At 38.5% G+C, this 14772-nt stretch overlaps 1 protein-coding gene across 1 annotated transcript; it reads right to left on the bottom strand.

Annotated features, from left to right (window-relative positions):
* Positions 1-369: 369 nt before the first annotated feature.
* Positions 370-13669, bottom strand: tnni3k (TNNI3 interacting kinase). Its single transcript, XM_084389114.1, has 25 exons — positions 13556-13669; positions 13257-13365; positions 12231-12316; positions 11414-11511; positions 11216-11326; positions 11035-11133; positions 10807-10945; positions 10527-10671; positions 10302-10406; positions 9390-9484; positions 9124-9273; positions 8823-8909; positions 8625-8681; positions 8185-8277; positions 8048-8105; positions 7772-7966; positions 6402-6506; positions 6162-6214; positions 5632-5684; positions 5254-5386; positions 3399-3508; positions 1992-2051; positions 1731-1900; positions 871-950; positions 370-594 (listed from the first exon to the last, which is right to left on the bottom strand). The coding sequence occupies exons 1-25, from the start codon at positions 13593-13595 to the stop codon at positions 518-520; spliced, it is 2508 nt and encodes an 835-aa protein (XP_084245240.1). The 5' UTR covers positions 13596-13669; the 3' UTR covers positions 370-517.
* Positions 13670-14772: the final 1103 nt, after the last annotated feature.

The raw sequence follows: 14772 nt of genomic DNA, 5'->3' as shown, positions 1-14772 counted from the left end.
TATTCTATAGATCTATTCTATTTATGAATTATTGCTTGTAATCATGCAGACCATGAGAGTTAGAATCAAAACTTGAGATGTTTCAACCCCAGAAGCAAGGCCAAATTGCTCTAATAGTGCCTATGTTGTTAGGTGACATCATTCATTATCTGTTTAGATAACCTGTCAAGCTCCTGTTTCACACATTGGCTCATTTGTCAAAAAAGGTTAATGTTTGCTTTTGGAATTACAATAAAATATTGAAATACACTCATTTGTCTTTACATTTAAACACCAAACACGATATAAAAAAACCCTTGTACAAAAGTTTTTGACTTTCAAAATCACAACTTTGAGATAATTGTATGTATACTGAATCACATTATACATTATTATTATTATATAAAAAAAAATATCCTTGTGAGGTTTTGATGTTGATTAACATTTGTCGTGCCATTTTGGTTGATTATGGGTCTTTAGACATGTCATGAATGCAAGGATTTATTTGCGTGTGATGTTCTTCAGAGAGTTGCTGCTTCTAGTTGCTGTCCTCAAAACTTCCATTGCTGCTGCATGAATGGAAACGCATGGTGCTCATGGGATCTGACACATATCCTGCGGGGAATAGCACAGAACACAGTGACTGACACGCACTCAAATGCTACCACCCACTCGTTGCACCATATGCTGAAAAACATGCACAGAGTGCTCTCATCTTTGCGGCTCTGTGAAAATGTCATTTTAACCTCAGAATGAATTTGCGTGGATTATATCAACATGATTGTTGCCATATTCCATGTAAATTAAAATGCAAAAACAATGTTGCCCCACATTAAGCCTTTACATAAACAGATGAATCACACATTTGATAACTTCCAGTTGGACACAAACCGTTTCTGTCAACGGGTGGGAACTGCATGTTCCTCCTCAGCTCATCCAGTGACAAACCCTGTGAAGACCTCCGACCAGAGCTGTCAAAAGAAGAAAGGCTTGATTCAACAATGAGATTAGTATTGGTTTACGCTAAAGACCACAGAACAATTACGATTCATCCGTGATATAAAATATTAATGACGCTAAATGGGATACACTTCTGTTTCTTTGTTGTTGCTATATCAGATCAATGAGGCCTTGCAGGGTTTGTCCGGCTCAGATGATCCTCGATTTGTTTTTTTTGTTAGTCATTCGCAGTGTCACTTTAGCCTTATTTATTGCTCATACCACCAAACTGCTTACAATGCTAGATCTAGTTACATAAAACAGCATATTGCAAAGATTATAACAAAATTAGGCTCGAAAGTCGGAGTCCCTTGTTGTAATTTGTTGATGGGTTTGTTGACAGTTGCCAGGTTCCCCCACAACACACACATTCATCACCACCCATAAAGAATTGAGAGGTGACCACCAGCAAAGGATCTCAGTGTGAATGTCATGCAAGTTTCATTGCAGTCACTTTCTTTTGTTTTCATGCCTCGGTTTCCAAGCAACAGCACTTCAGACTGTACAGAAGTGTTGTGGTTGGACTGCATGACACTGACCAAACAAAAGAGCAAGGTGACCTAACTCCTCCATTAATGCATGGGTATGAGGTAATGGCCTCTATTTAGTTTTTATTTTAAATACGTTTTTTCAGTAATGTCTCATTGCAGTTTGGCAATAGGTTGGTGGGTGGGCTCTTCTTTTTGCAATATCATGGTGTCATTCTTGAATAGTGTGTATGTTTGTGGTAGATTTAGGGTTTGTATGTGTACTTCTGGGTCCAAAATGCATAGGCACGGGCGTTAAGGGCGTATTCCAACTCGAAGCGCGAGCGGAGGGCAGCCACGTGACTTCGTCCAGGACTGCCACGTGCTACCAGGCTGTCCATGGAGGATGAGGGTGAAAGAGAACCACTGCTGTTACTGGAGGCTGGAGACATAAGCTGAACACACATAGAAACACATATGAATATTTACTAGACAATTAGAATAGTACTGAACAGTGGATATATGGGTCATGTGCATGCAACCTACCTCCACGTTACACAGGCATTCCTCTAGTTTGGCAACCACCTCGGAAAACTCAGGTCTTTCCTGTCACAGAGAGTCGAAAATAGGGGATTTTCATTGGAGAGGTTTGTTTAAAAGTACAGAAACGTAACTGTGGCTATCCAATCAGCTGCTCTGCTGAAGAGCATATATAAATTACTGTTAAAAAGTTTGGGGTTAGTAGTTTTAAAAAAAAAAAAATTTCTATTACGCTATAGAAAGGATTCATTAAATTGATCAAAAGTGACATTGAGAGTAAGGACTTTTACATTGATACAAAAATCTATTTCAAATAAATGCAGTTCTTTTGAACTTTGTATTTATCAAAGAATAAGTAAAAAACAGTTTATTACCGTTTCTGCAAAAATATTAAGCAGTACAACATTTTCCTGAGCAGTAATGATGCTGAAAATTCAGCTTTACACAAGAATAAATAAAAAATGTAAAAACTATTTCATAATATTACTGTTTTTACTGTGTGGAATGTTGGACATTTCATGCACTCGACTGTCGCAGCTTTAATTACGTAGTGGAATATACGTCTGTTTAGTTGGTTCTGATTCGCCTGCATTCCAGTGTTCTCCTGAGCTCCTGTGTGTTTTTTTGTTTTGGTTTATTGTTAAATAAAGTGACTGTAATGTATAGATTTTGCCTCACTACTATCCTTGCTGCAACCAAGTGTGGTAATTCAGACAACTTATACACGCACACACACACACAATATGTTATTCAGCTCTTTAATCAACTCTAAATGAATGCACAGTACAAGCTGTAAACATCCTGGCTCTTTTCAAGTGTGGCTCAGCAAAAGCTCTGTGCTCTACAGAGAATAGTGTCAAGCTGCACTTTGTACCAGGGCACATTCTTAACAAGCACACTTGACACAGTTTCTGCCACACACCTGAGGGACCAGCGCTGAGAACATTGCAAAGATGCTGTACTTGACAAAACACCTGGCACAGCTTTGTCGTAGAGAATCATGGTATGGTAGGCAAGCAACTTATGCTCGTTAACAGGAATAGAAATAAAAACTTGTCCTGAACTCCAGAGATAGACATTCTGGGTATTCTGACTGATTATAAGCAGACTCTGAAGCAGAGAGGTAGTTCATAATAGGGACATGTAAGGCAACAGAAAATAATTTGTTAAATTTGAATATTCCTAAATTAGATTAAGCTCATTATTTCCGCTTTGATCCTTATTTAATATTGTTTTACTTACTTCAAATAATTTTCTGCTTCTCACCTCTCACCTCTTTACCTAAGAAGCAACTACATTTTTATAAAATACCAAATCACAGCTAAACAAAGTTCATAGTGAATGTGCATGTCTCTTGATAAACCTATTGTGTTTGACTTCTGGGCATATTTATGCTAGATGTGGGTCCCTCACCTCTGGACAGGCATTCCAGCCCCTCATCAGCAGTGCTGAGATGGGTTTGGGGATTGAGTATCCAATCGGAGGACGGACATGATGATACGCCATATCTGCAGCGGCTGCAGCTGTAAAGAATTCACACAGATAGGGCTGAGGTCTTTTTAATTAATGTAATCACAATTATATTAATATAATACTAATAACATTTAATTTAATAATTTAACTACAATTTAATAGTTTATAATTCATCTTTCTTTTCAAACCAAGACAATTCGGGTGAAAATTTATTTGCAATCCCAAGTTAAAGAAAGTTCTGTCATGACGACTCTCGGAGTGTTTGGCATGGAAAAGGGTATGACAATGTTGATATATTTGGTCTTGGCGGAATAGATCTGCTCCGTTGCTGATGCTGTTGGTTATTGCTGCTGCTGCTGCAGAGAAAGTACGGGACTTGCTACTGCCAATACATACATGACACACTGCTGAGAGCAAGTAAGACATGCTGCTGCTGTACAATATACAGGGCTGCCAACTTCTGAGTTTAGCTTGGGTATCTCACCTAATGCTATACAGAGAGCACTGTCAGCTAGTATTATTATAAAAGGTTAAAAAACGTTTTTCTTATAATAACAATGTTATAATATTTTAATGAAATAAGTAAAAAAACAATAAATATGTAATATAGTGCACATATTTAGCAAAATACTCCTCTCTATAGCTAATTTTTCTTGCCAACTAACGTGCTATATGGTCATTAAATGGCTTTCCTGAGGTAACGTAATGTGACAGGCCTATTGTTCTCCAGCTGTTTTATTGACCTCTTTCCGCGGTTGAAAAACACTTACTGATCGATATTATGTATGAGGGATACATTTCGGTAAGTTGTACTGTCTCTTTCAACATACCCTTTGTTCATTCGTGTTTATTCACTAGATGATTGGTTCACGTGCCGCTTGAACTGAGGCGCTACAACGATATGTCACGTCACATTTACAAGCACCAAAACGGTATTTATTGTTTGAATTTCTAAATAAACCTTCTCTGTCTTGTCTGTCGGTGTCAGTGTCCTCTTTGCTTCGCGATTTTTCTCTGCGTGAGAAAATGGATGTGTGGCGTGAGAGCGTGCGAAAAGTGTCAATTGCGTGAGAGTTGGCAGCCCTGCAATACAGCGTACATGAATTACCTGTTGCAGATCAGATAAAGGTGGAGCTGGGGAAGGTGGAGGGTTTCTGAAAGTGTGCTGCACTGTAAGGCAAATGCTACCCATGTATTTGAAGGGTGAGAACGCGAGCTCATTGGCTACTGATACAGCAGGAACCAATCAGCTGTGCCCTATAGAGAATGATGTGATAACGAGCAGGTTTACGACCTATTAGCCTGCGCCATCAATAGTTTCATGACAGAACTTTGTATAAACCTTATAAATCAGCATTGGCTAATCTTCTGGCAAGGTTCCCTCAAAGTTACAAACAAACATTCTTCCAGTAACATTAATAGAATGCTTGTTCAAAGTTATCTGGTCTTTAATAATGTTCTCAAAAAAAAATTTATTTCATTGTTTTAGTGGAGCATTCGCCTAAAATTGTTTAAATGTTGCTATTTCTTTCAGAATGTTTAGAGAGCATTCAAAAGTAACTTTCCCATAAACTTCAAAGAATGATAAAACAGATTTTTCCTTGACATTCGCATAACCTAGAAAAACATTTTTAAAACATTAAAAAAACTGGACATTTTAAATGTTCAGAGAACATTCAGAAATAACGTTTTCATAACTTAATGGGAACGTTATAAAAACATTCTTAGATCCATTCTTAGGATTGTGGGTCAATATTAGCTATTACAGTAGTGAATAGAGAGGTGCAGTGCATGCCTGGTTTGAGATGTGCAAATGGAATCTCGCCCGTGAGCAGCTCCCATAAGCAGAGGGCATAGCTGAACATGTCTGCTTTCACCGTGTAGCGTGTACACTGGGTAAACACCTCTGGGGCCATCCATCGCAGGTTCTGCACAGCATCAGAGAGAAAAAAATTACGAACACAAAACAAAACACCTGCTAACCCCAAAGGACAGGCACATACCTCCCCAAAGACACACTGACGTACTTAATATGACGTACAAGAGAGCCAAATCCGCAGTGTAAGCAGTATTAAAATTGCTTACAGAGGATTTGTAGGTGGCTATTAATGCATTACCTTTTTGAGGTGTTAATTAATAAACAGAATTAACCAAGAACACAGAATGCCTGTACCCCGGGTTGTTTAGTCATATTGTCCTCATCCACTGACAAAAGGAAGCGAGACTCTGCAGAACAATACAGAAACATTTTCATTACATAAAAGTACATTTCATTTAGTTTTTTTGTTACAAATTATAGTATCGGCATAACAATTTGAAAAAGTCTAACTGAAATGTTAACATGAATTTCATGACTATGTATTTGGTTTGTCCCAATGACCGCTGCATTCAAGCTGGAAAAGTTTAACGTATGATCATGTTGATTGACACTAGCATGATTTGAAATGATAAAAAGAGCATCTTTTGAAAATCTGACCCTTTGTACAAAGGAGTTCACATGGTCGGTGTCGCAAATTTGATTAGTGACCAAGAAATTGAGCTTTCAGTTTCAAATTCGAGACAATAGAGTTTCAAAAGTAGTAGAATAGAGCGATTGTGAATCCAAGATTTTCAATGCTGACTCAACTGGTTTTGCTCTAACTAAATAAAGTGAGACCAAAACTTGGTTCAGGTGTCATGTTAAGTGTGTGTGGCTTTCCTTACCTCCAAAATCAGCCACCACAGCGTGTCCATCCTCATAGAGCAGAATATTATGACTGAAAAGATATCACTAGGTGAAGGGAGGTTTAAAACAAAGAGCTCAGAACACTGTTTCATCATAGCTGCCAGCATTGACAGTCTAAAAATATACGGATTATCATGTAATTGGATGGTTTAACAAATGGACTGAGAAACACCAAGGTTATTGAACAGCATGTGATGATGATGATGATGATGACTAACCTGTTGAGGTCTCTGTGAATGATTGGTTGGGTCAGATTGTGCAGATACTCCATGCCCTTGGCCACATCAATGGCAATGATGAGCTTGGACTGCAGATCAATGATTCTGGATGTAAAGACATTGTTAAGTGAACACCTCCTCCCCGCCACTGATCAATGCACACTCCCATCATTCCAACTCAAACAGATCAATGAGATGAAGATCACCTTAAACTGCACATGGAGCACAAAGAAGAAATCAGACGCTTATTGGAATTGCTGCAAGTCTTAATGTACAAACAGATCCTGGATTGCCTCAAATTTCTCTTCTCTTGTGGTCACATTCTAATCAGGGCTTTTGTAATAATGTAATGTAAAAAAAATTATGTAATGTATGTAATTATTACAAGTTTAGAATTTTCAGCATCATTACTTCAGTGTCACATGATCCTTCAGAAATCATCCAAATACGCTAATAAGATTGTTTGATCAATAGAAAGTCATCATCAAACATCAACAGAATGCCGCTTCACACAGCATTGAGTTCTCTTCTGCGCTTTAACGGACAAAAACACACAAAATTACGTTGAAATGTTCTTGGCAAGTATCCTTGTAAGCAGAGTCTTAAACAAGTTAAAAAGAGTTAAAAGAACGTAAAGAGTTGTGAGAAAATAGGATGTGTGTCCTGCATCATATGCGTCAGGTCTTAAAGTGACAGCAGCCTAATAAAAATGCTGCTGTCTGTGCCATTAACGTTAATCAAAGAACAAAAGACAAAGAGAAAACCATTTACTGCTTTTGACTGAATCACTTTTGTAGCTTTAATAAGGGGTGGTGTGGCACAATGGATAAGACACATGCCTTTGGTGTGAGAGACCCGGGTTCGAATCCACTGTGAGACACCAATGTGTCTCTGAGCAAGACACTTAACCCCTAGTTGCTCCAGAGGCGTGCGACCTCTGACATATATAGCAATTGTAAGTCGCTTTGGATAAAAGCGTCAGCTAAATGAATAAATGTAAATGTAAATGTAATAAGGATTAATCTATATTCAATTTATAATGTATGCAGTGAAGACTGTGCAATGTTTGATTATTCAATTTCTGTATATTTACCTGTTAGACCTACCTGGAAATCTTAAAGCACTGTTTACAAGGTTACATGGGTCAAAAACAACAGCTTAGTAAAAATATGCCATTAAGCTGTCTTTATGTTGTTTCTACATTATTTTAGAAATTTATTAAATTACATTATAAAAAGATATTAAAAACTTGAATGTTAGGTGCAATTAAGCGCGATTAATTACAGAAAATGTTATATATATATATATATACTAATTAATCACAGGACGATTCACTAACCATATAAATATATATATATTCTTAAAATTACCTCTTCTGCTCATGCAACAGCGAGAACAGTGATCCTCCGGACACATATTGTGTTACAATGGCAAACTGACTAGGGTCGTCCAGACATGCCCCCACAAACTGGATCACACAGGGGTGGTTGAGACGACACAGGATGGAAACCTCCCGACAGAACATATCAGTGTCTGATTTTGAGCAGTATGTGTTTGCACGGTACCTGTGGAAAGGTATGAATGTCATGCAGTTCGCTTTGTATACGCGATGTGGACAATTAAGAAAAACAGTAAAGAGCTCTTACCGTTTAATAGCAACTATCTTATTACGGCACCTTCCTTTGTAGACCTTTCCAAAGGAGCCTATGGTTAGAGTGTTTTAGTCAATTAGGGTTTAATGGGTACTCATGGAGAGCTCTTATTTATTATTAAATTGACATACCTGATCCAATAATCTCATTAAATTCCAGTTCAGAGAGTTGAAGTTGGAAGTTTGATGGAAGACTTGCTCTCAGGAGAAGCACATCTGCCTTCTCTGAAGAGAAAAGAGGGCAAACAGGAGTTTGTTTGTTTTAATACCTTCACATCAATCATTGTATGAAACTCTAATCATGTTTCCTTTAGCTTGCTGTTGACATGCCGATGAGTCATGAAAAATGGGTTATGTTATTTGTAACATCTGTGGCAGATACAAAGTAATGACTTAAACTGTAGCAATCACGCAGCGGGAGTATGTTTGGAGACGGTTTCTGACTCACTGACTCACGGAAGATTTTGGTGACTGTGGGTAGCAGTATTTCAGGACATAAAAATAGTATCATAGCAACAGTGATTCTGTGAGTCAGCTCTAAGTGTGTGCATGTGTGTGTGTGTGTGTTTTACCTTTAGTCATACTTTTGATCTTTCCCAGGGGAGAGGGGACAGAAACATAAGACCCATCTGCAACAGACACAACTAACAAAAATGAACTATTTTTCTCATGCTTTCACTAAATTTCACAACAGCAACAGAATTTTACATACAGTATACACTAATTCACAGTACAAATCTGTCAGGCTACATGTGGAGAGTGTCTCATACCCCCTCCTGGTTGAGAATACTCATTGCAGGGTGAATCGTCCTGAGGCCGTTTGTAGTGTTTTAGCAGAGTAACAATGGCATCATGGCCTAAAAAGAACATAAACACATAGATCGTAAGTTAACATATCACATACATGAAAATCAAGGCCTTTATTTCAGTTGATTTTCAAGAGCAATGTTCTTAATTTGTCATTTAAGACATACTTTGACTTCTATAATTATAATGTTAAATTATATATAATATAAATGTAATTATAGGACAGACAGACAGACAGACAGACATATAGATAGATAGACTAACCTTTCTCATAGGCCCACATTAAGCATGTCTGTTCGTCCTTTTCTCCACTGGAACGGCTGGGGTCACAAGCCACCAGATTCATATCTGCCCCATTGTCCAAAAGAAACTGGACCAGTCGGATGTGTCCATGGAAACAGGCACTATGCAGACCTGTTGTTTCAAAGGTCAACTTGAGATGTCAAGACATTGATGATGAAAGCAGAAATATTTTCCAAATTATTGTCATTATTACTGATGTAGAGCATAGATTACTGTTGTCAACCTACCTGTGTGTCCATCTCGCCCCTGATGGTTGATGCTCACGGCATTCTGACTGAGCAGATACTTGACCATTTCCAGGTTCTTGCCGTAGGTGCAGGCACTACAGAGAACAGTTAGGCCTACATTTAGTATGTAACAATTAGATCAGCAGGGACCTTAACCTTATAACAGGGGTGTAATCTGTCAGGAGATGCCCATATAGAATGCATAGATTAAAGTCACCATGAAATACTGCAGTATTTATTATAACTGATTTATCCATCCACACATTTCTTTAAAAATGAATGTGCCCTCGTAAACTTTAATCAAATAACTTCCACTTGCAGTGACATCTCTTCTCTAGCCGTTCACACAGAGCGCTGATCCCAGAAAATTGCCATAGAATTGCTAGAATGCCTTCCTTGTGAACGCAAACACATCCCGGGATTGATCCCTGGGTTCGATCCCGGGATGGGGACCTAGTAACATTGCTGGGATCCCAGAGCGTACCCGCTGTGGAGACATTACACATCACATCCTGATGTCACATGTCTTTACGGGATGTGTGTGAACGCACGCACAGATTCCAGAAGATCACTGGCAGTGTGAATGAACCAAAATCAAACGATCCCGGGACTCATTATCAGTGCATTTAATGGCATCTGTGTGTACAAGGGGCTTCTGATGACGTGTTTACTGGCGCAAAGATGGGACAATCTGACATGAGATCAACCAATAGAAAACCACAACCATCCAATCAATTCCCCATGGACAAAATCAAGCCCCGCCCTACATTTTTTGTCTTGTTCAAGAAGCCGTTTCACTTGGATATACGTCACAAATAAGGAAGAAAAAACTACCGCAACTTCTGTTTCGTGCAGACTTTAATAGTGGTTAATTGAAATGTGAAGGACATTGAACAAACTGAGGAATGTTACCTATGAAAAGCCGTCTCGCTGAAGATGTTCTCCTTAGACAGACTCTCCGTGCCAGACAACTGAATAATCTCTTTCACCGCTTCAAACTTTCCATTGTAGCAGGCTCTGACGGGGAATATGACACTCAAATCAGAATCACTATTACTTCTGTCTGAAGCACAGATGATTTGTTGAGTTTAACTGCCACCTTGTGTTGTGTGTGATTCACTTCTCAGGTGAACTCACAGGTGGAGAGGTGTGTCGCCGTAGATGTTGACAGAGTGCGGCTGTACGTCAAAGCTGCCCTGCAGTAAGAAACGGACAACCTCTTGGTGTCCAAATCGAGCGCAGAAATGAAGGGGAACGTGGTCCTCATTGTCTTGAGCATTGGCTGTATAGAGTCGAGATGTAAAATTCATCAATTATGAAAACGAGTTCTAAAGAAGGCAAAAAGCGTTGTTATTCAGCTCAAGTCAGTTCAATGTTAATTCACTTCAGTTTTAGAGTACAAGGAACAAGCTCTAACCATCAGTTTTGCTGCCGTCATCCATCAACAGTTTGACAATGCCCAGAAAGCCTTTAGCTCCGGCCAAGTGTAGTGGGCTGTCCCCTACCTCTCCACTCGCATTGACATCAGCCTCAAACTTCATAAGAAGCTTGCACACCTGTCCCGCAAGAAAAAGAAAAGAAAAAAAGATCATGAACAAGCCATTAAGAAGATCATGGACATTTATGATACGAAGAACATCCTGACCTGCTCATGGCCAAAGTATGCTGCAATATGCAGAGGGGTGAAGAACACTGCATCTTGGACGTTGACGTACGCCCCGTGTTGCAAGAGAATATCCACGGCCTTGAGGAAAATTAAACAGATGTTAATGACCTTGTTTAAACCCCTAGAATTATTATAACTTAATTTCAGGTCCAGCACGCACCTCAAGATGTGCGGCCACAGTAGCTATATGTAGGGCCGTGAGGGCTCCGTACCCAACCTGCTGGATATCTGCTCCACCATGCAGCAGTGCAGTGACCAGTTCAGCATTATCCTACATCACAGAAAGAAATGCCAAGTTATCATATTATTTGGGATTGTTTTTAAGAGGAAAAGCATCCCAAATGAACCCTTGACTGACCTTGAATACAGCCAGGTGCAGAGCAGTGAATCCATTCCGAGTGAGTCTGGATGGACGCAAACCTTTCAGCATGAGGGTCCTGATGTGAACTTTATTCCCTGGTTGCGGAAAAAGAAAACAACTTGAAAAAAAACATTGAAATGTATGAAAGTGCCATAACAACAGAATGTAATTCATCAAGCAATTAAACAGGTGGAAATCCACTCCTAAAAAGTAGGTTAAATATCATTATTCAACATTAATATGTTAATGCAAAGGAAATGCCAGTTGGAATGAGTCATGTATGATGTTTTCAATATCATTGCATCATAGTAGATATAACTTTATGGCCTGGTTTCACAGACAGGGCTTTGATTAAGCCTTAGTTCAATTAGGACATTTAAGTAGCTTTTATAAACATGCCTTAGAAAAAACGGTCCCACTTTATATTAAGTGGCTTTAACTACTATTTACTAACATTGAAATTAATAATTTGATACAGTGGACTTATTGTGTACATAGCCTACATGTTTTTACATTGTACTTACATTTTGAAAATACCTGCATGTAATTACAGCTGTAATTAATTTATGTAATTACATTTGCAATTACACAGTTGACCCTTTCCTTACACCTTAACCCACCCTTAAACCTACCCATACCACCACACCTGTCCCTAACCTTACCCGTATCACACCTCAATAGCAGTAAAAATGTTTTACAATACAACATGAACACAATAAGCACATTGTACTTATTTTTCGATGCAAGTACATAGAACTCAAAGACACTTAATACAAAGTGGGACCGTAAAAGTTTTAACATGTTTTAGCTCTACCTCCACATACACAGCAGAGATGCAGCAGGGACAGTCCACCCTCTGTGCGATAATTCAGGTTCACTTTATTGAATGCTTCGTCTGAGCTGTATGGTAAAAACACAGAGAAATCAAGATATAATTAAAACATAAGCTTAAACAGATCTCCACATTTACTCTCTCTTTGCGGTTGTGTTATTATAATAGTTCTGTCATGACAACTCTCGGAGTGTTTGGAATGGTAATGGATATGACAATGTTAATATGTCTGGTCTTGGCGGAATAGATCTGCTACGATGTTGATTATTGCTGCTAATGCCAATATGTAACGTTCTGCTGTGAGCAAGACCTGCTGCTGCTGTATAATGTAGAATACATGAATTACCCATAGCGGATCTATAAAGGTGGAGCTGGGGAAGGTGGAGGGTTTATGAAAGTGAGCTGCAACTGCTACGACAAATGCTGACCAAGTATATGAAAGTTGAGTAGCAAGCTTATTGGCTACTGATACAGCAGGAACCAATCAGCTGTGCCCTAATAGAGAATGATGTGATTGCGAGCAGATTGAGTTAAGGACCTAGCCTGGCTCTGCCTTTTCTTCAGAATTCCGTCTGAGTTCGTGGTATATTCTTGGGTTTTCTCCGGCCAATTTTTGGCGGTCCAATCAGCAAACAGAGGGAGTGGCTGAGAGCGATGACGTTGAGGTTGTGCGCTAGTTTGAGTTGTAGGGTTACGTCACGACCAAACGCTAGTGATTGGTTATGGCAGATCCAGAGCTCTGGGCAGATCCAATAGTATTAAACTTCAACAGAGTACTCGCCTTCAAGGAAGTTAACGCTTGTCAATGGAGAGTGGCCAGACTCTCTGTACAAATGAAATGTACGATAGTCTGGTAGGACCAGGCTATTAAGGACCTATCAGTCTGTGCCATATGTAGAGTTTCATGACAGAACTTTATGTCCACACCTTTAGCCTCATTTGTATACACTAATAATAGTACACTACAAAGGAGGCTATAACACTGCTCTTAGTTTTAATCAGTCTCACCTGAAAACATGCTTGAGTTCCTTGAACTCCTCCTCTTTAATTCTCAAGTCCTCCTCCAGTCTCTCAATAATAACAGCGTATGACTCACTCACTTTCTTTTTCCACTCATCTAAAGCAAGACCACAACAGTACATGAACACAATAAACACCCACTGTATAGTCCAATGTTACATACAGAACAATAATTGATGTCAACAAGGATTGAAAGACTGTTAGTCTTAATCTATTCATATTAACATCGACATGAAAAGCATGAACAGAACTAAGCAAACAGTCAATTAAAGAAGCTTAATGTTTACCTGTACAGGTTTGAGTGGGTCTTGATTTGTAATTGCCCATTGGACTGATTGGTTTGAACTTTTGTATGCGATTAGCTGGAGAGAAAGTCTCATGCAGTGGTAACACAATGCTTTGGCACAATAGAGAAGAGTCCGATAAGGGATCGCAGCCCGTGCTAAAAATACATCAGCTTCAGTGTGGAATGTGTGACAACAATGACAGCTGACCTCCCTGAGGATCTGTATCCTATACAGGGTGAAGCCATGGCCGATTACTCTCTTCAGACAACAGCTGAATATCTTCTTATATCTATATATCTCATCTACACTGTATATATCTTTCCTTTCCTATAGTATATCTATGTCTCTGAACTTAGATCCGACAAAACTACATAATGTCATTTTCTGTAAAGAAAATACACTACCATTTAAGTTTGGAGATTTTTTAAGATCTCAGACTTTTACTCAGCAAGGACACATTAAATTGCTAAAAAAAAAAGTGACAGTAAAGATATTTATAATATTTTCCATTTCAAATAAATAAAAAAGAATTTCTTTAGAAATTCATCATAATTCTGGAAAAAAAAAGATACTTTAAAAAAAATATGAAGCAGCACAACTGTTTTCCACATTGATAATAATAAATGTTTCTTGAGCACTAAATTAAAGGATCGTGTGAAACTGAAGCCTGGCTGCTGAAAATTCTGCTTTATTATCATCACAGGAATTAATTTAAAAAATATATATATATTCACTCTAAAAACTTTCTTAAAACTAACACTGACAAAACTGAAGTAATTATCTTTGGGAAAAAGGATCAGAGACTAAAGACTGCCACACTATTGGGAATGAAAGGTTTTGAGGTAGCGGAAACCGTGAAGAACCTCGGGTCATTATTGATAGCGACCTAAGCTTCAATAGCCACATGAAGGCAGTCACAAAATCGGCTTTTTATCACTTAAAAAACATTGCGAAGGTTAAAAACTTCATATTACCGGTAGACTTAGAAAAGCTTATTCATGCTTTTATCACCAGCAGGGTGGATTACTGTAATGGTCTTTTCACTGGTCTCCCTAAAAAAAACAATAAAACCTCTTCAAATGATCCAAAATGCAGCAGCAAGGCTATTGACCAGAAACAAAAGAAAAGATCATATCACACATATCTCTACACTGGCTACCAGTGATCTATAGAATTGATTTTAAAGTCCTTTTTCTTGTTTTTAAATCACTAAATGG

The sequence above is a fragment of the Rutilus rutilus genome (assembly GCF_951802725.1).
Source record: "Rutilus rutilus genome assembly, chromosome: 19".
Taxonomy (NCBI): domain Eukaryota; kingdom Metazoa; phylum Chordata; class Actinopteri; order Cypriniformes; family Leuciscidae; genus Rutilus; species Rutilus rutilus.
The sequence above is the reverse complement of the archived record's forward strand: the minus strand, read 5'-3'. Positions and strand labels throughout refer to the sequence as shown.